Consider the following 23012-nt stretch of genomic DNA (forward strand, 5'->3'; position numbering starts at 1 on the left):
GTTTCAACGCCATACGTGAGTACCAGTAAAAAACAGTTGTTATATACTTTTCTCAAGAGGGATATTGGTAAGCTGCCATTCATGACCTGAGACAACCTGCCAAATGCGCTACACTCTATTCTTGTTTTTCTCACTATTCTACTCTCGTTGTCCAGACCTGCGGTCACTACCTGCTCCAAGTCGACATATTCCCTCACAACTTCCAACGCATCGCTGAAAATCGCGAACTGCTGTCTCCTTCCTAGGATTTTAAAAATCAGTTTGGTTTTCTGCATATGAATTTTTAGACCAATTTCTTTCCTATCTCGACCATTAACAGGAAAGATTTTATGCGCACACCGTACGTACCTTCACGCCCTCGGTGTCCAAAGCTCCTACAAGCTCCTTGGCGTAGAAGTAGCCCAGACCGCCGTACACCATGGCTTTCGTGCCCTCTTTGTAGTATAGCGGCGGTGCCAAGGATCCGACGGAGAGGGACACCTCGTTGAGCACGTGTACGTACAGAACGTACGGATTCGCGGTGCTGTCACGGATCCGCAGCTCCTGAAGGCCGAAGTCAGAGCCAACGACGCCTCGCAGACTGCGCCGGGTCTTGATCCAAAAATCGGCAAACGAGGAGGCGGTCTCGGTAAAGTTGGCATAAGCGGCTTCCAGTGCCTCCGCAGTTAAGAATTTATCGGCGGGCCACAGGACGGTGCGGATATTCCTTAGCTTCTCAACGGCAACCTGCCTGGTCTCGTTGTCAAGCCACAACGCACCTTGAGTCGCTTCCACGGCCACCTGCGTAAAAAAGAGTTGCTCAGACTATAATCCACACAAACACGCGCGCTCATGCACAAGCCTTTCTTCTCGTTTGTTTAGTCTGTAAAGTGCGCTTGCTGCAACTTCGCATCGCAGGGAAGCAGTAAGGAAACTGCATGAGTCAGTTGCCCTAAAGCGCAACTTCTGAACAAATAGAGACTTCCAGGGTACTGCACTCCGAAAGCACAGCGCGACGCCATAACTGGCATGTGTGCTTCACATATTAGCCCTTATGAAGTGTTCTTTACAGCAACTTCTTTTCCATCTATCGAAAAGACATCAGAAGGTCCTTGGTGCACATTTTTGCACTTCTTTGCCCCCGAATAGTATCAACTGTCGCAAACACGGCCTTTGTTCAGCATATTTATACTGAAGCAAAATTTGTAACCTGCCACTTCAACTTTCGATGGGTTCTAGCCGTGCGCCTTTACCAGCAACGCGTCTAAGCTGAAGGCTGTTTGAACCGTTCCGGATAATTCATTTCAGTTGTTGGTCAACTACGTACGCTTCTTTTGTCACGGGCGAGAATTACGGGCAAGGATTACGATGGTTTTGCGTCCCAAAATTACTCACGCTGTGAGGGACGCCGAAGTGAAGCGCTACGGAAATGCTGACCACCTGGGGTTCATTAACCTGCACAGACACCGCACAGTGCAAGGGCCTCTAGAATTTTGCTTCCATCGAAATTCGACCGCCTCGGCCGGGATCTAACCCGCGTCGTTCGGAGCAGTAGCCGAGCGCCATAACCACTGAACCACTGCGGCGAAAGCGAGGATTATTACTGGCTTTTTCACTTGCAGGGCATTCTACAAAATCCCGGGATAAGACTCATGCTAGAAAGACAGTCAGCTCTGTCCGTTGCATGGATGTCGATTTCAGGAAAACACATACGGGTAACTAAACGTACTGGTGCATTTGATTTCTCTCATGGTAGTATAGTTCTTTGGTGTTGCTTGATAAGATTTTTCGTCTACTGAGATAGCTTGCCGGTGTACCGTCGAACCATCCTACCGCCTACTTCCAGTGCGCACTGCCTAATAATAGCTATGAGATTACGTTCCTTCTTTCAACACTAAGATCGTCTTCCTCAGTTAGAGCCAAACATATGTTTGCAGTGACATCCTGAACTGCTCTACTTTGCCTCTTACCGCTAACTTCTTAATGGGCTTCTGCTCACTCATTTCTGCAGTTCTTTGTTCAGGTATATGCTAATTCGAGACCTTACCAGTCTGTGGTCGCTACAACGCACCTTTCCGAGGATTTCCACATACTACACGATACCGGGGTTAGCGCATAGTATGAAGCACATTTCATTCTTTAAGTCCGAACATTGGGGCTGTTCCATGTCCACTTCCTCTTCTTTCGTTTCCAAATGAAGGTACCCATGATCCGTAAATTATTTTTTCTCTCCAAACTCTACTAACAGCTCACCCCCCCCCCCCCCCGTTACTCACTGAGCCTATGCCATAGCCGCTCATCCCCTGGTGTCCGGCCAGCTTCTTGCCTTACTTCGCATTTAACTCGCCCATTAGTACAGTTTATTGTGATTTTACTTGTTCATTGTCGATTCTACATCTCCACAGACGCTTTCAACGATGCTGGCAACATGGATGTAGGCGCGTAGGCCTGCACCACCTGCCACCATCTCGTTAATACTTAGAACTCTTCTATGTTGCCAGCTACATCCTGAGTGATGAGGAATCCCACACCTAGAAATACTTGTATTTGGGCGTGTTGGTTCATAACTTTTCAGGAGGACACAGGGGCGCAATAAAAAACACGGACAGAGAAGTAGACAGGGACGAGCGCTCGTCCCTGTCTACTTCTCTGTCCGTGTCTTTTATTGCGCCCCTGTGTCCTCCCACACCTAGCTCTTTTTCTGCCCGCTATTCCGCGGAAGCACTGCACGTGCCCGCCCCTTTGTAGTGTATACTCCTCATCTGTCCTTCTAACCTCACTAAGCCCATGACATCCCATTTAATACCTCCTAGTTCCTCGAACAACACTGTTAGGCTAGCCTCACTGGATAAGGTTCTAGCGTTAAACGTCGCCAAGTTCTGTTTCCAATGGCGGCTGGACCGGCGCCAAGGATTCTTAGCATCCTGCACTGCGTCACTGGTCTCATCACCACATTGGTCAGTTGCTACGCAGCAGCTTTGGGACTGGGGCCTAGGGTGGATTGGTTTCTTCACAGAAGGTTGTGGCCAAGTACTACACCAGGGTTGCCAAATCCTCCTCTGGTAAGGGAGTGCGCTGTCCCTTCTGGTTACCCAGGTCAGGCTGCACCTCAAGCCTGGCTGTGCAATTCTATCGACACGCGGACTTTTTCTTGCTAACCCAGTGGACAATTGCACGGCACCGTGATTCGAACTCCGGTCTATTTGCAGACGGTGCGGATGCTCTATGTGTAAGCCATTGCTGCACCTCTGTATAAGAAACGCCGAAGCATGAAAGCGTATAACGCTGCCGACATGATAGGACTGGTAGACCCATCAAAGTTATTAAATCAGCACTAGATCGCAGACATAACGAAATTTAATGCCGAAAAAATCGAGGATGCACCAAAGAACGGATTCAGCCTAAAGCAGTGAAGAGGAAACTATTATAGGTAAAAACCAGATTTATGCGCTAAGTGGCAAACAGGTCATCATTGGCACTATGGATAGGATAGCTAAAATAAACGAAGAGTTCTACAGAAATCTACATACTAGCCAATGCAATCAGAAGGATATTTAGAGAAGCAAAAGCGCATATCAATGGGCCACCCCACCTCTAAACGAGAGAGGAAGCTGAAGAAGTCCTAGAAGAAACTGAAGCGCGGAAAACGGCTGGTGAGGATCAGGTAACAGCCCATGTCTTGAAGGACGCAGGGGAGATTGTGCTAGAAAAACTAGGCACCCTGTATACGCAATGCCTTATGACCTCGAGCTTACCACAAGCTCGGAAAAACACTGAAATTATCTTAATTCTTAACAAAAGAGACGTCAGGGACTTTAGAAAAATAAAGATCGATCAACTTACTGTCCGTTACTTACAAGGCCTACAAGGCAGTGGGCACTGAGGTAATCGCAAGCAAGTAGAATCAGGAATGACCTTGCACATCAGACAACGAAAATCAGGGAGGCTTTCATAACTGATAATTGAAAATAGGCCATTCCCACACTGGTAATAAAGTGGCAGAGGAATGCGCAGAATATAACCAACCCCTATATATAGCGTTTATTGCTAACGAGAGATCATTAGACTCTGTGGAAATATCAGCAGTCACGCGGGCGTTGCGGAATCAAGATGTAGGAGAGTCATGTACAAACACTCGATGATATCTCTAACGACTGCGCAGCTACCATAGTCCTTCATGAAGTCAGCAATAAAATTCCAATAAGGCATAGACACACTATCGAGCCAATGTTGTTCACCGGCTGTTTACAGAAGGTGTTCCGAGGCCTGGACTGGAAACAGTTGGGGATAAGAACTAATGAAGAGTACCTAACTAACATTCGATTTGTTGATGACAAGCCTTGAAAAGCCATTCAGGAGATGAGCAGCAAAGCATGACCATTGAGTTCAGTTTCGCAAGGGAATAGCAGTTCAGAATTGGTAGCGAGGTGCTGGAAGCGATAATGGAATATGTGTACTTAGGGCAGGGAGTGGCCGCTGATCCAGATCGTGAGAGGGAAATAGAACAAGAACGCGGTGCAGCGCATATGGCAGGTTCCCTCAGATCATGAATGGCAGTTCACCAATATATCTGAAGAGAAAAGTATACAACTACTGTATCTTAACGGCTCTCATCTATGGGGCAGAAACGTAGAGGCTAACTAAAAGGGTTCAGATTAAGTTAAGGGCAACATAGCGAGCTAAAGAGAGGAAAATGAAAGGTGTAAAGTTAAAAGACCGGAAGCGGGCAGAGTGGGTGAGAGAACAAACGCGGGTAAATGACATCCCAGTCGACATCAAGAGAAAGAAATCGGCTTCAGCAGGGCATGTAGTGCGAAGGCAAGATAAACGCTGGTCCTTAAGCGTAACGGACTGGATTCCAAGAGAAGGCAAGCGTTATAGGAGGCGCCAGAAAGTCAGGTGGGCGGATGAGATTAAGAAGTTTGCGGGGATACAGTGACCGCAGCTGACGAAGGACAGGGTTAATTGGAGAGACATGGGGGAGGCCTTTGCCCTGCAATGAGCGTAGTCAGGCTCCTTATGATGATCCAGCGTATTCATTAACAGCCCTAGCAAAGAATGAGCAGATGAAATAGTTATTGCGAGTGGAATGTCAAGTTAGATTTAGTGCGTGCTTTTCTGCCGTGTAGCGTATTGAGTAGAAAAATAAATATGAGAAGTATCTGCCTTACAGTGTCCATTATTAAGTGAAACAAACCTCAGGGGCAAAACTATTTCTTTAGATCGAAGTGGGCAGTTTCCCTTTCAATAGTCAGAATAGGCATTCAAACGCTTACAAAAATGACATATAAGATCTGCCTTTTAGGAAATTTCAATCTGGCTACTGCTTCCAAGTGCAACGGCCTGAGATAATAGTAACATAATACAATGTAGGAACTACAATAGAGTCCTAAGCCATTAGCTGAACAACAGGTGCGGACAGTTTTTCCTTTCATCTGTGAAAAAAAAATATAGGCACAGCTGGTTACAAATTATTGTTTGGCGCAGGTGATATTTCTTGAAATGTAAAGCCTGAGATACTTAAACTGGTTTACTTCAGATAGCACTATTCAAAACATTTCTTCGCGCTTCTACTCAAATAACGTTATGCTCTAGCGAACCTTCCACGTCATTCTGAAACGCCCACCATCCATAGTTACGTTAAGTACACAAATTTACAATTGACTGGCATAAAATGAAACATTGGTTAGTTATGTTTCAAGTAAAACAGAATGTTTTTTTCGTCCATATATACAGTTCCTTGCGAATTTTCAATTCAATACTGTCTTCAGATATTCTATCATTTTAAAAAAAGGCTACGCGCAGAAAGGAGCTCTCAGCGCCGGCTCATAATGTATTCTAATCATGCGATAGAGGCGGTCTTAACAAAACGTGGAGCAACCTCCTGAATGGCGGCCAAGTGACTGTCGACGCGGCGACGCTCGTCCAGCGAGAAGTACGCAACCGTGGCCATCGCGGACACCAGGAGCCTGTAGCTGGCCTCGACTTGACTGGCGCAGAAGAGGGGCCGATGCTCTTGTGCCCGCTCCTGGTTGCCGAGCAAGACGAGCAGGGCAGCCGCAGGGTCCCCCACGGCCGCGTACGCCTGGAGGAAGAGCAGAGCCAGGTGCCGGCGCACAGCGTCATCCTCAGCGCTGCCGAAAATCTCGAAGACAGCCTTGAACAGCGCCATGTCGCTCACGAGCACCAGGTCGTCCATCGTGAAGGGCGGCTCGATTGCCAGCTTGGTGTTTATGGCATCTGTGATGTATTGCGCATTCGCGGCCTCCGTGTGACGCCCCAATTCTCGGAGCGGTAGCACGGCGGGAACGCGGGTCTTATGTGAGCGCGGCCGCAAGAGGACTTCGAAAACGTTCTTCAGCATATCGTAGTCTTTCTGTATTCTTCCAGGTGAGGGAAATACATTTGCGTCGTTATTAAACAGCCTGAAGAGGTTGCTGTAGGCTGTTTTGAAATATATCTCTGGTATCTGTCTGAACATGTTTCGCCACTGCACCATGAGGTCGTTGGGAGCAAGAAATAGGCGTCGCTTCTGGTGGTCGTCCGCAGTACTCGGGAGCAGCTTCAGCGAGAACCAGAGGTTCACATTCCAGTTGAAGGCGAGGTCGAAGAGCACTTCAGCTGGACCGAGTTTATCGCTGGGATCCTCCGGCCATGCGAGACCATGCTCGCGCATGAAGTGCTTGAGGACGCCGATTTTCGAGTCCGTCTGTGTCATACAGCTTTTGAACATGGCTGCTGCTTTCCTCCCCACGGGCAGCTGGTCGGCGCTCTTGCGCAGTGTGTCGGGCAGCTGGATGAGCCACGCCATGACCATGTCCATGAGTGCCGAGCGGGACACCTCGGAGAATTGCTTGCGGGGTGCCCATCGGCCGCATACGTGGGCAGCGAAATCGTCGCACGGGTCCACCTTCCTGTCCAGATGGCTCTCTATGAGATCCCTGCGAGAAGCACCAGAGATATTTTAGTAAGGTAAAGCTATGTTTTGTTAGAATTACCTGTGGCCAGTCACGCAACGTAGACATCAACTGAACAGTATTGGGCGCTCGACAAGGAAGTGCTCAGCGCCCTAGTGGGGTTGAACTAGCGGGCGTACCCGATTGTCATGCACCGGAGCTGTTTGTCACGGAGCAATGTTAAGATATCCTCACTCTTTCTTTTTCCTTCCACTGCTTTAAACATAGACAAAATATTGTCTTATTTAGTAGGCTTGTGCAATGGGAGATATGTTTTATTTACCATGAGCCAAACGTCACAATAAAGAATTTGAGAAGAAATAAACGAACCCCACAGCAGCACAATAGAGTGAAGGTAATTTCACCCGGTAGGTTGTAAATGACGCCACTAAGTCGCTTACACGAGCTGTGCTTCACCATCAGCGCCATCACCACACGATAAAAAATTTTCGGGGACATACGGGGAAAAGTGGTGCTGAAAATACCTCCGCTTAACCGCTAATGGAGCGGCCTGAAAGTCAAGTCAAAACCGCAATGGTTTCCATTCTGTTGACCTGGGCCGCGGGAACAGTGGGAACTGTCGCACGTAGCAGCCCCATAGGCACGACCTTTAACGAACAGCCCCAAGCTCCGCTCTGTGATCTGCCTGCGGTACAAAAGGCAGCACCCTGTGGAAGCGCTCCAGCGCGGATCAGTCCAAGTTATGAAGGACAAGTTAAGACGAGCTGGAACATTGTGAGAGGAAGTTTACTTGTGGCCGCTTTGTGGCCCGACCCACGTGAAGAGAGAAGTGCTTGCCCTCCGAAAGAGCTATGCGCGACGAGGCAACCAAAGGGAGGGGCTGACCGAATGCATGTTTTCTTCCTGCCGCGCTGTATTCTGTGACGACCACGTGCTTTCTTCTGCAAGCAGGTTGCTCTGCTCTAGGCGTAGTATTACGGCAGGCATAAACTCCGGACCAGCTGTTCCCACTGTCATGAGCTTCAAAAGCGGAGTCACGGAAATTGAGAAATGAAGGGTTCAGTTTGTCCACTCACATATTCCAAACACAAAATCCCCATTCTCTTTAGTTTCAACGGCTTTCAGTTTCAGAAACGCTCAAGCTGAGACGCCTTCCTTCAAAAAGCCAGAACAACAACGAATTACCACAAGCGATCTTGGCCACCCTGATCTAGATGCAAATCCTGTCTATATAAATGAACACTTGTGCCCGTCACTCAAGACGCTCATGGGCCTCACTGTTGCTCGAAATGGAAGTTTGCGTGGACCAGAAATGGCCGCGTCTTTGCTAAGAAGCATGTAACTTCGTCAGTGGTCCGGATCGATTTGCGTCAATGACCTGGAAAAGATAGTCTGAAGATTATTGCGATTACTGAGATTTCCGTTTTGATTAGGCATGGCTTCCCAGATCTTTCTACCTGCAGATATCAATGGTCTTTTTGCAAAAAAAAAAAAACAAAAAATCAACGTCATTCTTTCATCTTATTGCGCAGTCTCTGAGCAGCAAAGATGATGAAATAATTGGATTTCTTGGCTTGTTTGATTTTGAGTTTGACATTACATTTTTCACCGAGACCTGGTACCAAACAGATCATGAAGCCCTTACCATGCCGCACTATAACTCATTCACACTAAACTGCCTAAATAAAAAAGGCGGGGGAGTAATGATAGCTGCAAAGGAATCCTTTCGGTGTTCAGTTCTTCCTGACTTTACTAAATCATGTGAAGATTTTGAAATACTTTCTCTAAAGGCTGGGCAGGACATTTTTTCTGTTTCTTAGAGACCTCCATGTGGCAGCGTCACAAACTTACTTTCGTTTCTTGACACCTTTTTAACATGGATAACAGAAAAAAAGACTTTACTTAGGTAGTCCTTCGTGGTGACATCAATATGGACTTTTCTACACCCTCTACCCAGCAGCGTCAAATAATCTGACAGACTGTAACGGTTTCATCAATGCAATTATTGACCCAAAGCGCCTGTCCGCCATCGACCGCAACTTAAACAGACGCTTTCATGACAAATTTGCATGAGAAGTCAATCGTATCTGGAGTTATCTCTGGCCAGGTTAGTGATCACCTACCAATTTTTGATTTCATAGATAGTCGTAAGTCCAATAAAGCTACTTAGAAACAGCGACAGTTAGTGCATAAGGATACCTTGACACATTTTCAGTCTGGACTTGAGCAAGTGGACTGGAGTGCAGTTTATGAGGTTAGAGATACTGATAAAGCATATGATCAATGTATAAGCATCATAAAACCGGTGTTTTCAAATGCTTCCCATATCGGAACAACAGAAAACCAACGACTGCTCGTAAGCCATGAATAAACAAAGAATGTTTAAAGATGCGAACACACAAGAGCTACCTTAATAACTGTTTTATTAAGAATAGTAGCACTGGTGACTTCCTTAGATTTAAGGCGTGCAGAAAGGTGACATCATTTCTTCGTCAGGCAAAGAAAGAATACTTCCATAGTCTATTCAACAAGGATGTTCTCAAAAGAAGTAATAATGTACGGAAACAATTTAATACTATTATTAATCCATCCAAAAGCATTATTGAATTGGATAGATGATGAGACGTCAGCAAAAAAAAATGCTGGCTGATTCTTTTCAAGATTTCTTTGTGTCTGTTGTGCATGCCATTCATGACCCTACTTGCATAAGATATCTTGGTCAGTCAAACTCGTTTACCGCTTTCCTGGCTCCAACAGACCAAAACGAGATCTAGCGATGCTTTAGTAGCGTCAAAAATAGCAAATCGAAGGACGTGGATGGTTTCCAGATCCAACCATTGAAACATGTAATTGATGTCCTTTGTCCTATCTTGGACCATGCCTTTAACTGTTGTTTCACCCAGGCCACCTTTCCTAGTAGAGTGCAAAACTGCGAGCGTCATCTTAATTCATAAAGGAGGGAATGCTAACAATTTATTTCTACGTTTTTGCGCGAAGCATAAGCTCATCACACCCAGTCAGCATGAATTTAGGAAATTACTCCACTGAGACCGCCCTTCTTACACAGAAGGAGTTGATTTTAGATTGTTTTGAACACAAAGAACTAACTCTAGGCAGTTTTGTAGATTTTTCGAAGGCGTTCGATCGCATTAATCACGAAACCTTATTGCTAAAACTAGACAGATGTCTTCCGAGGCAGTTTCTATAGTATTATCAAATCTGATTTAGAGGCCCGTTTTCAGCAGGCTGTAATTGATACGACACTATCTGACCCCAAGCGTATTTCTGCCGGCGTACCCCAGGGTAGCATACTCGAATCGCTACTTTTTAATCTCTACATTAATGATATTGTAAATATTGACCCTAACACAACTTTTGCTATGTACGCTGATGACACCTGCCTATTTTTCAGAGCACCATGTGTATCGAGATTGCAAGTAAATGCTACGAGGTGCCTACTTTCGCTACACCACTGGTCAGTGTCTAATTCGCTGAATATGAATACAAGCAAACCTAAAGCTGTGCGTTTTAGACCCGCAATAAGTCTGTTTCCGAGCTAACGTTATCAATCGGTTCGTCAAAAATACACGACTCCTCTTCCGTTAAAAGCCTTGGTGTCACATTTCACGAGAACTTAATATGGGGTCTTCATGTTGATAATACAGCAGCCAAAATTTCAAGAGTAGTAGATATGCTGGCCAAGTTTCGGTACTACTTTCCACATTGCATAAAAAACTTTTATACTGCTGTTTGTTCTTGACAACAACAGCGCGGTTGGAACACGGACGAGAAAGACTGTCTTGAATAAACAGCGCGAACGAAGGCGAGCACAAAAGACAAGAAAACGGAAGACACAGCGCTGTCTGACACAAACACAGGCGCCTGTGTTCGTGTCAGTCTTTCTCGTCCGCGTTCCGACCGCGCTGTTGTTGTCACGATGTGTAACCAACAAGCCAGCCACTATATATTAAACTCTTTGTTCACGAGTGTTATAATTTAGTGTATCTTAGTCTGTGGCACCAATGTCTCCAATAATACAACTCTCTATGTGCTACAGAAAAAAGCCGTTCGCGCGATTAACAACATTCCAAATGATGCACACATCACACCTCTCTTGGCGGCATTACACATTGTACCTATTGTGCAGTCGTACTCTGTCGTGCTTAGCAAAAAGTACACATAAAATATTAATCAAGGAACTGCATTTCTCGCTGATTTGTCTAGACTAATATGCAGAGAACGCCCCTACAATACGCGCATTGGAGACAATTGGTATTTACCGTGAACGCGAACTGCCTACGGCAGACAAATGCTGTCCTAAAATATGCCATTCACTTTAAACAATTGTGAAAAACTGTAATTAGTGAAAGGTAAAAACATATAGTTACTTTCTTTTCTGTACTAACTCAGCCTGCGGTTGTGCCTTCCCTCTTGACCTGAATGTTTGACGGTTATGTCCTTATTGGTGCATTGAACATGTTTATTTTTGATGCAATGTGCTCTTCATTTAAATATGTCACAGGCATACCATGTACTGTAGCGTTGTGTGATTGCAGGCTTTGTGCGCAGTGAAGCTGCTGTAGGGGGTGGGGACCAGGGTTGCCAGATGTCTCCGACCTCAGGTAGCCAAATTAGCCTCCGCTGTAGCTCAAACGTAGCCAAAAGCGAAATTTTTGCGTAGCCCGAAAGTAGCCAAAAATATTTGTTTTTGGGACGACATTTCTTAAGCATATTGAATTAATTTTCGGCTAGAATATTTACATATTAGATTTCTTTCCCGCACATGATGTCTGAGAAGGTGCGCACGGCGTGTTCTTTCCGTTGTTACATTTCCCATCCGTCATGCGGGCTAACCAGTGCGGCTAACCAGGTGCGCTAGCCAGGTTCCAAAGATGGGGCCGCAGTTCCACTTTGCAGGTGCGGCAGTAGGCCATATCACCTGAGGCAGGTGACGACAGCCAGTCTGCACGCGGAAAAGAACGGCGGCGCTATATTATATAACGTAATCACAGCTCTAGTTTAGGAATATTTCACCTCTTAAATGTTCGCGCGCAGATTAGACACATCGACAGTGAAAATAGTTTACTGTATAATTACGCAGCCTCACATTTCAATTTTATGCTTTAAGAGAAAGGTTCACACTGAGAACGTCACCTCAAAGCATCCAGCATGCGCCTTCTTGAAGCTACATTCTACGATATGCATGAGCTCAGAATAAATCAAGGATATATGCCATTAGATGGTAATCTGTGTCGATTTTATCTTCAGTCTAACAGCACGTTCACAATAATGAGAAAAACATATTGCCCTTGAATTCCGGCTCTTTTTTCCATTCCTTTTGGAGTTCCGGATGTACATCGCCCACGCCCATTCTGATTAAAGTTCTCGTAGCGACGGATCTAGTGCCATGTCATGCCACTAACTTCCGCCGCCTTCGATAGTTACAGTGGATTCCGCGCAGCGCCGAAGGATGGCTCCATGGCTCCGCATGAGTGCACGCAGATTACGCAATGGACACGGCGCTCTCGCGTCGCTCGCAATGAATCTCGAGGGCTGCACGTGTGCCGCTTGAGGCTGCAGAAAAAGCGTAGGCTCTTGCGAGTGGCGCGCTTGCTGTGTCCACCACGAGAATAGGAAGAAACCGAAAGACCTTATCAATGCGTAAGCATTACTTGCCTCATGCGTATCTTGAGCAGAATGTGTCCGCAGAACCAGAATAAACAATACAAGAAAAAGAACATGCCTGGCGGTGGGTTTCCAACCAGCCACCTACCGCAGCCGAAGCGGATGCCCCAAACCACTAGGCCACGTCTACGATTAACGGTTAACATGTGAGGATCACGAAACCAGGCAACAGAAGTGAAACAGTAGCATTTAATGCTTACGCATTCGCATCACGTTAGAAGATTTAAGTTCTCTTAGTGTTTTCCCTCTATTCTGGTACCATGGTCACCCGTGGTGCACCGTCGATGGGAGAACGCTCACATGTGAAGACAGCAACAGTTTTTGTTCGGTGGCGCGCGCGCGCGGGTGGCGTTAGTTCGTGGATTAAGTGGAATCTATAGGCCGTGACGTGTTTCCGGGGGGCAACTTTCACGTAGTGTCCACTCTTTATAACAGAAATCGAAAGGCCATGATCCTTGACCGCCTGAAACACATGTTTCCTCGAACACAGCGTTTACAAATTGTCATTTTGTAGCAGACGCGCTCAATTTCTGTAACCTGCTATAGCCTGCATTTTGATTCCAGCATTCCTTTTACTTCGGTCACTCTATAATTGTAACAGAGCACATTATAACTACTTTAACTGTTTTTTTCACGCATGAAAAAGATGTAGCCCAAAAGTAGCCACATAGCCAAAACGAAATTTCTAACGCCAACTCGGACAAAAAGTAGCCCAATTTGGCTATTAATAGCCCAATCTGGCAACCCTGGTGGGGACCTCCGTTAAGCCTATATAGGCTTTTTGTCCCCTCTCGTCACATCCGTGATGTGAAATAAAACCTGATTGATTGATTGATTGATTGATTGATTGATTGATTGATTGATTGATTGATTGATTGATTGATTGATTGATTGATTGATTGATTGATTGATTGATTGATTGATTGATTGATTGATTGATTGATTGATTGATTGATTGATTGATTGATTGATTGAGTGAGTGAGTGAGTGAGTGAGTGAGTGAGTGAGTGAGTGAGTGAGTGAGTGAGTGAGTGAGTGAGTGAGTGAGTGAGTGAGTGACTTCTGACATCCGTCATAGCCTAAGTCGTTTTAGGACGTTGAACTCCATTAATTAAACTAAACCAAACCAGTTCACTGATTGACGACATCCGTCATAGCCTAAGTCGCTTTGGGACGTTGAACACCATTAATTAAACCAAACCAAACCACTTCACTCTCCGCGACCCCTCAGTTGGCTGCCGTCACCTCGCCGACCGTCAACGTCAGCAATAGCCCTGGACTTACCGCGAACAACGCAGGGTCAGTTCCCAGCCCTGGCATGAAAAACTGAATACAGCAACTCATGCACGAAGGCGGGGTCACTGGAACTAGAGGCGATAGAAACCCTCCTACGACGCAGACATCGGATGACTTGGACAGGTCGACATCGCGACAGCTCCCAAACTCCCCGGAGACCGGCTCTCACTAGACATGCCCATGCTTTTCGATGGTCATAACAGCAGCAACATGGTGGGCATCTGAGCAGATCGCTCGATTTTAAGCGGCATACTTCAAAATCACTTCTTAAAAAGTACGACACCATGGTCTGGCCCGCATATCCATACGGCTGACAGACATGCCTTCACTCCTCCTATGCATCGCGAAGCTAGGCTCAAGAACCGCAACTCCGCGTTCATTGGGAGCTGCCTGGTTCTCCGTTACCGTTCCCGTGACCGGATTCTTGGAGTTGGGTTTCGCCGATAAAATAGGGCCATTATTGATCTCCGAAAGCGGACAGTTGCATTTTTTTGGTGAAATGCTCATGACAACTCCCATTATCACTAACGCAGCTTCGCCCCTAGAATTTCCTCCGACAGTTTTTATTCCTCCACGCGCCTGTGTTTTTGTTTTCTCCGTGTCGAGCTCCACAGACTACGTGACAGTACACCAGTCGTCGACAGCCACCTTTCACTTTTGCTGGCCCACGGCATTTGCTCGGCCCTAAGCCTCGTCCGCATTCGTTACGGTAGGTTGGAACTGCAGGTTATCAATTTTATCAAAGAACCTTGCCACCTCTTCCAAGCTACTGCCATTGCGCTTACCGAGCAATTAGCAGAGATTCTTAATGTTTTGCGACCGGCGCTGTGGGAAATGTTTTGCGTCCGACGCCGGGGGACTTTCTCACATGGCTTTATTAAGGAGTGATATAAGCTCAGAGATATGAAGAGTTCAACATCGCGGCCTGCGTGCCTTACAGCTCCTGTACACAGCCTGCTTCGCGTTTGTAAAAGCATGTAGCGCAACAAAAGAGACGAGGGACAGAGATGACAAGGAAAAGTTCATATCGCTACATACATTATCGATAGAGATATTAACCAACTCGTCCTGCAGAAAGTATTATCCATCTATCCTCCCCCTTCCCGCACTTCTGTCATCAATTATCGTTCATGCAGCAAGGGACTGGAATGACCTGCGAAACGGCATCGTGGATCAGACCGGCTCATCCTCATTCAAATCGTCCATCGAAGAAATGTACTGCTGAATATTCCACCCCCTCATGTAATACCCCTTCAATGGGGCCTTTGAGGTACAAATAAATAAATAAATAAATTACTGCTTCACGCCTTTGTCCAAGGCGTAGAAAATTGCAATCACGAAGCATCCAATCATCACGCCCGACGATGCCCGCCCCATAAGACAACAGCCCTACGGCACTGGGCCCATAGAACGTGAGGCCATCCAGACGAATGGGAAGCAGCTGCTTACTGACTGAATTATTCAAAAATATAAGAGCACATGGCCGTCGCAGATCGTAGCTCGTGCGCAAAGTCTTCCAGTTGAGTCGCACAAACCATCGCAAGATTACGTTACGCCCAGAAATAGGCTGAAGGAGCGACCAAACAAAACCAAAGCGAAAATGCTCGCAATGTGCGCCCTCTGTCAGAAGCTCACCGCCCTGGGGGTTTGGGTGTAATCTATGTACTGGGGCTTCTATAGCATTCGTGGAGGTCTATACCAATTTACGTGTTGTTACCTTAAGGAGATTTGTAGCCATGAGGATGCGTTACGAGCCGGACGGTGTGGCTCAGAAGAAAGCCCTCCCTGCAGGCTCTGAACTCTCCTGTGTGACATGTTTACGCAAAAGGCGTACTGGCGCTCCTGTGTGCTCCGTTACTATTTTCTTGACTGCTATAAAGACAGCGAGAAATCTCAACCCGGACTCTTAAATGCGGGCCTTTCGGAATTACCTTTTAGCTCCAAATGTGGGTGGGGCATGCTGCAGAGAATATTTGGTTCGCCGTGGTCAATGCTTTACCCGAAGAAACGGCTCCCATTGGACTGATATATGTGCCAGACCTCATATCGCGAGCAGCTCCAAGCAATTCACAAAAAGAACTCTTTCTCAGAACCTTTCAGCGCACAAAACCTGTGGAACTCTAGAGTTGTGCTCTGTGCAGGCCCAATGTAGCGCTCAGCTCTCGGCTGTCTCACCTGTGCTCAGAGCAGGACTTTGTTGCGCAGTATTGCGGCGTCTTTCGGTTCCCCGGCCGGTACAGGAGCAGGGTGAAGGATACTACCGCAACGCAAAGCAGCACCACACGGAGCAGCTTATATTTCAGCAAATCTGTCCACTGTGGTCGAGTGGCTGTCCTGGACGTAGCATCCTGCGTAAATGTTGAACAGGCAATTAAACGACCTTAGTGGTCATTGCAGCCTCTCAGTCGGAATGGATAGCGGTCGCGTATATCGTGGTTTCGTTTGTTTTATGGCGCCTAACGTCCCAAAGCAGCTCAAGCTCTAGGGCACGCCTTAGTGGAGGACTCCGGATGATTTCGACCATCTAGGGTTTTGTAGCATCCACTGACATTGCATAGTTCACGGGCCTCTAGCATTTCACGTCCATCGAAACGCGACCACCACAGCGGGGATAGAACCTGCGCCTTTCGGGTCAGTAGCCGCGCAGAGGCATGGCTATGCGCACTTCGGGGTAACCTTACATGCTTGGACAGCCGCAATTCGTAGCTCCATAGCACGATAGGCAATGCTAATTCTCCGCATCTAATAACTGTACACTTATGATCCTCCGTAATTAGTTCATCACCCCTATCGTCAGCCTGCCTACGCCCACTGCAAGGCAAAGGCCTCTCCTATAGGTCTCCAATTAGCCCTGTCCTTTGTCAGAAGTGGGCACAGTATCCGTGCAAACTTCTTCATCTCTATCGCCCATCTAATTTTCTGCCTCCCCCTGCTACGTTTTGCTTCTCTTAGAATCTAGTCATTTACTTTTAAGGACAATCGGTTATCTTGCCTCCACATGCTTCCTCTTCATTTCGTATACGAAGTCATTAACCTGAATTTTTCCCTCGCCCACATTGCCCTCTTCCTGTCTGTTAAAATAAAGTCTATCATTTTCCATTCCATAGTTCCGTGCGTTGTCCTTAACTTATGCTGAACCCTCTTTGTTAGCCTCCACGTTTCTGCCCCATAGGTGAGCACCGGTAACATACAGCTGTCCTATACTTTTCTCTTGAGGGATACTGGTAAACAGCCATTCTTGATCGTGGAGACCCTGCCAAATGTGCTCCACCCCATTCTTATTCTTCTAGTTATTTTGGTCTCGTGGTTCGCACCTACAATCACTGCCTGCCCTAAGTGAACGTGTTCGCTTTCTACTGCCATCACTTCACTACCAATTGTAAACTGCTCTTTCCTTCCGGGACAATTCCAGGTTATTTTGGTGTTCTGCATAATAATATTTATACCAACCGTTTTGCCCTGCCAAACTTACTTTTCATTTCATTTTCATTTATTGAACCCTCAAGGCCAAAGGCATTAAAGAGGGGAGTGGTTACAAAACATGAAGATACATAAAGGGATGCAATGCATGATACAAAACAAAGATTATATTCCTGTTATACAATGTTAGCTAGTGCAGAACGAAAATGCTGGTTATCACTTATGTCGACGATATCTGCGGGAAGGCGGTTCCATTCGCGTGATGTACGAGGCAAGAAAGACTGAAATGCAGTTACAGTGTTACACGTTTCAATGCCAACTTTGTGACGATGATCAATGCGGTTTGACACGTATCTGGGGGAGGAAATGAGGGCATCATGTAGCATGGGATGATGGTATCGTTTATGAAAGAGGCTCAAACGAATTGTCTGCCGGCGGGATGCTTAAAAAGAGGCAAAGAAAGATTAGATTTCATGCTTGTTACACTTGCGGTACGGTTAAAGTTGGACAGGATAAAACGAGCAGCATTATTTTGAACTACCTCAAGCAAAGTTATCAGTTTATCATGATGGGGATCCCATATGGCGGCGGCGTATTCCAGATTAGGACGTATTAGTGTTTTATAAAGCAATAATTTTAAGGAAGACGGAGTTTTGGAAAAGTTACGGCGCACATAGCCCATGCTTTGAAGCTCATTTCCTGAGTGGCTTAGCAAGGCAATGTCATCAGCGAATCAGAGATTAGTTAGGTGTTCGCTATTAACTTTTATCCCCAAACGTTCCAAATTGCGGATTCCTAACACCTCCCGCAAACACGCGGTGAATTGCATATGCTCGACCGTGTCTCCCTGTTTGACACCCTACATTATTGGAATTTTATAGAAGAATTAAAGCAGGACTATGTTAGCTATGCAGCCGTTAAAGATATATTGCAGTATGTTTACATAAGGCACTTCTACCTCCGATTCCGCTACGCCTTCATGACTGCTGACGTTTCGACTGAGCCATCTGCTTTCTCGATAATCAATGAAGGCTATATAAAGGATACATAGCGTGAAGGTTGAGCATCTGCCTCGTGTGCATGAAGACCGGGCTTCGAATCCCGGTTAAGCGCATTTCTCCACCGGATTAAAAATAAATATCCGCGCGTCGATGGAATTCCATAACCAGGATTGGGGTGCGGCATGATCTCGGTGACCACAACAGATAACGTATTCACTCACCAGAACAGAATCTGGCCACCCAGGTGTAGTACTTGGCCACAACCTCTTATATGACTAAACCAATTAACCCTCGCCCATCAGTCTCTAGCGGCTACGAAGCAAATGACCAAGGTGGCGGCCACACCTGTGACGCAGGGGAGGGATGTGAGAATCTCTGGCTCCGGACACGCCGCAATTGAAAACTGAACCTGGCAATGTTGAGCTCAAAAGCCTTATCCAGTGAGGCTGGTCTAGCAGAGTTGTCGAGGAACTACATGGTATGGAAAGAAACGTAATAGATCTAAGAGTGGTTAGGAGGACAAATGATGCGTATACACTACTAATGGGTGGGCACGTTCTATGCTACTGTAGATTAGCGGGCAAACGAAAACTAGGTGTAGGGATTCTTTATCAGTCGGGATGTAGGTGGCAACATAGAGGAATTATATAGTATTAATTACAGTGTAGCAGTTAACGTAATTAGGCTTACTAAGTGGTACAAACTGAAGATGGTACAAGTGGTACAAACTGAAGATGGTACAGGCTTACGTGCCTACATCCAGCCATGGTGACAAAATTGTGGAAAGTTTCTATAAAGACGGGGAGTCGGCAATGAGCAAAGTAAATACACAGTACACTGTACTGATGGGTTACTTCAGCATAAGGCAGGACAGGAGCAGGCTGGAAACAAGGCAGTAAGCGACTATGGCATAGGCTTTAGGAATAGCAGGGGAGAGTTATTAGTAGAACTGGCTGGCAAAAATAATTTTAGAAATCAAAAATACCGTCTTCGACATACAAGACATGTGGACGTGGAAGAGGCCCAATAATGAGATTAAAAGCGACTTAGACTTCATACTGTTACCTTACCCTGGCATCGTGCAAGATTTGGAGGTCTTAGGAAAGGTGTGCAATAGCGAACACACGATGGTAAGATGTCCAATACGCCTATATTTGAAGAAGGAAGATAAGAAACTAGTTAAGGAGAAGCCCATTAAGAAGGAAGAGTTAAAAGTGAGGGAAAGTAAAGAAATTCTGGACATTGCTCTAGAACCGATATTTGGCTTTAACCTAGGACGACGACCGTAATGTTAAGCTATGAATAATAATCTGAGTGCTATCATTATGGGGTGCCCATCAGTGGTAGGCGGTAGGATGGTTGGACAGTATACCGGCAAGCTGTTTCGGGAGATGAAAGATCTGATTAAGAACGCCAAAGCATAAAGGTGTCAAACCTTAGAACTGGGAAACCTATCGAATTTAATCAGCAAGCGCTAAGTGACTGACGTAAGGAAGTTGTATTTAGAGAGAATCGAGCATGCTCTAAAGAACAGAGGTGGCCTAAAAGCCTAAGTAGCCAAATGTAATCGGGACGTACAGGGTCAATCACACTTAGCGGGAACACGGCACCGCGTGGCTGCGCACACGCGGAGCACTATTGCGATTAAACCGGTGGAAAACACGTGGGAAGGGGCAGATGACACGAAGCACCACGTCAATGTCCCTCTTCTCGTGCGCCACTCAGCATTGATTCACGAACGAGTTAGATGCAATGACACTCCACAGGTACGTGGCCACGCGGAGCCGAGTTCCCTCTAAGTGTGCTTGACCCTGTAGATGACATAGGCTGAATCCCACAGCAATGCGATATCCCGCGAGCAACGAAAGAAAGCCTTAAAGGGTACCTGAAGTGGTTTTAGAATTCGATGAGTTAACGGTTGCCGAACGTGCAAAATGTGCAGGTAAAGCCTGCGAAATCATTTTGGTGTAGCATTTTAAATGGTGGCGTAACCGCCGAAAAAATTCGGCGTCCGCGCTCAGATTCTCTGAAGTGCACAGCGACGGGCAGAGGCCCCGATAATGATGTCACGTATGACAGTTTTAGAAGAATCGACTGGTGGGCGAGTTGGTACATGACTAGATGAAACAAAGCGCAAAGTGATCCTTCTAAACTTCATTACGAGAACAAGCGCCTTGTCCGTGTTGCTTCTTCGTTCGCCCTGTCCCTTTTGCGCTTTGTTTCTTCTAGTCACGTATGACAGCACTACTTTAGCTCAAAAACACAATCGGGCACTAGATTGGCGAAGGCCAGGCACGCGTTCGAGGGGACAGACGCGGAGCTCGTGGCAAAATTAGTGAACACCTACATCGGCGACACAGAATCCCTCCCCCTCCAGCAGTACAAGGGCCCTCCTAACGAGACTCTCGACGCGCCACTGACAGAGGAGGAGGTCAGGGCCGAAATTTTGACTTTAAAGACGCGATCGGCCCAGACGGGGTTACGAACAAATTATTAAGGAATCTGGACGACATGTCCTTAACGGCGCTCAAGAAATACATGCAGGAGGTGCGGAGTGGCGGCCGTCGCCCTCAGCAATGGAAAACTGCGAACGGGGTGCTAATCTCTAAGCCGGGTAAACCGCCCGAGTTAGAATATCTCAGACCAATTTACCTAACTTCGTGCGGAGGAAATCTGATGGAACGCGTCATCCAGGCTAGACTGACGCTCTGCATGGAGCAGAACGACCTGTGGCCGCACGAGATGGTCGGATTCCGGCCGGGCTTGTGTACGAAGGACGTGATGCTTCGCTTGCAACATGACATTATAAATTCGAGGTCCATAGAAGCGAAGGTAATTTTAGGTTCAGATCTAACCAAAGCCTTCGACAATGTTAAGCATGCGGCGATCCTTGCGGGGCTTCAGGAAATAGGTGTCGGCAAAAGGTCTTATAATTACATCAAGGATTTCCTGTCACACAGGACGCTAAAACTAAAATTTCAGGACTTATAATCCCCCACACTCTACCTGGGAAGTAAAGGAACGCCGCAGGGCTCGGTGCTCTCCCCCTTCTTTTTTAACGTGGCGATGAGGGGCCTTCCCGCCGCACTCAGGAATATAGAAGGCCTAAAATTTAGCTTGTACCCAGACGACATCAACGTGTGGTTGAACAGTGGTGGTGACGGTAGCATAGAAGAGCGGCTGCAGACGGCGGCAGACATTTCAATGGCCTACGCGGCCGAAAGGGGCCTTGTTTGTTTGCCCTCAGAAATCTGAACTTGTCGTTTACAATCCGAAAGCGCTCCGGTGCAAGCGCGTCTGGAATTTTGAAATTAAAGTAGATGGCAAAGCCGTCCCGAAAGTTAATCACATCAGGATCCTCAGACGTTGTATCCAAGAGGAAGGTTATAATGAGGTAACTATCAAGAAGCTCAGCAACTACGCTGCGCAAGTAACAGGGATCTTCAGAAGGGTCGCGTTGAAGGGCAGAGGCCTCAGAGAACGCAGCCTCTTGAATCTGACGCAGGCGTACATTATTTGCCGAATATGCTACGCCACGCCGTTCCTCGATATTAGCGTAAACGAGAAAGATAAGATCGACGCAATTATTAGGCGTTGCTTCAAGAGGGCGCTGAGCCTACATATCTCCACCTCTACACACCGCCTGTTGGCAATGGGGGTGCATAATACTTGGATCGAACTCGCCGAGCGGTGCGAAACGTCCAGCTCGAAACACCGAGTACAACGAATACGGGCCGGACCATCTTAGACTGGGTCGGCCGAAAATTAGATAGGGGCATATGCGACAAGGTCGCCCTACCGCCACAATGTCGCGAGAATATCATCGTTCCCCCCCTACCCCGCAACATGCACCCAGAACGTCACAGGGAAAGGCGGGAGAAGAGGGTGGAGGCGCTGGTTAAAAGGGCCGGGAATTTCAGGCCAGATGAGGTTGTCTACATGGGCGCAGCGAGTGGCAGGTCGGGGACGGCGGTCGCCTCGGTAGTCGGCGGCCGCAGCGCATCGGCCGCCGCCGCCTCCATTAGGAGTAGAAACAGATACGGCCGAGGAGGTCGCAATAGCACTTGCTTGCCCCGGAACCAAGACTCGGTTATCATTCATATGGCTGCTGGTTGTTCGTTTCCAATTTTTTCTCGTTTTTATACCTTTGACGCCGACTTTGGTCTCAGCTTCGCGTCCATCTTCTTTCTGGTTGGTCATCGGTTATCATTCATGTGGCTGCTGGTTTTTCGTTTCCAATTTTAAGGTTTGCACTCTTCATCCTTTTCAACCTTTTTTTTTTTACCTTTGACACTGCTTTGGTATTAACGCCTCATTCTTCACCTTTTTTTCCACGTTTCTTGTTGGTCATCTCGTATCACTCATGAGTGTGTATCGTTTTTGGTGTTTAAGAGTTGCTTGGCCATGATCGTTTTAGTGTTGTTTGCTATACTTTTGTTGGGTTTTTTAGCCATGATATTATGTTACGTGGTTGCTGTCGCGCTTCATGTGTTAGATATCTTACAGTGATCTTTTCTACTGCCTGTGCGTGATTACACGGATGTTAGGGCGTGTTGGCCTACATAAAGGCGGGTTTGGTGCGAAATAAAATTCAGTTGTAAGTTGGCGCTGGTCCTGTCGTGTTTGTCTTTTTGTCCACGTCTTTTGCGCCATTTTCCTGTTGAATCATGAACCAACTAGCCCAAACTAGAGTTCTTCTTAACCAAGACTAGTT

At 46.7% G+C, this 23012-nt stretch overlaps 1 protein-coding gene across 2 annotated transcripts in view; it reads right to left on the bottom strand.

The window, feature by feature from the left end:
* Window positions 1-23012, bottom strand: part of LOC149334468 (endothelin-converting enzyme 1-like) — a 369834-nt gene that overhangs the window by 36456 nt on the left and 310366 nt on the right. For both annotated transcript variants that reach the window (XM_089555143.1, XM_089555142.1), the window contains exons 4-6: window positions 16053-16225; window positions 5861-6920; window positions 349-780 (exon numbers count right to left, since the gene is read on the bottom strand). In XM_089555143.1, the coding sequence (XP_089411269.1) occupies window positions 349-780; window positions 5861-6920; window positions 16053-16225 (1665 nt within the window). The remainder of the gene's footprint in view (window positions 1-348; window positions 781-5860; window positions 6921-16052; window positions 16226-23012) is intronic.

The sequence above is a fragment of the Amblyomma mixtum genome, chromosome 8 (genome assembly GCF_055824585.1).
Source record: "Amblyomma mixtum isolate Tamu chromosome 8, ASM5582458v1, whole genome shotgun sequence".
NCBI lineage: Eukaryota > Metazoa > Arthropoda > Arachnida > Ixodida > Ixodidae > Amblyomma > Amblyomma mixtum.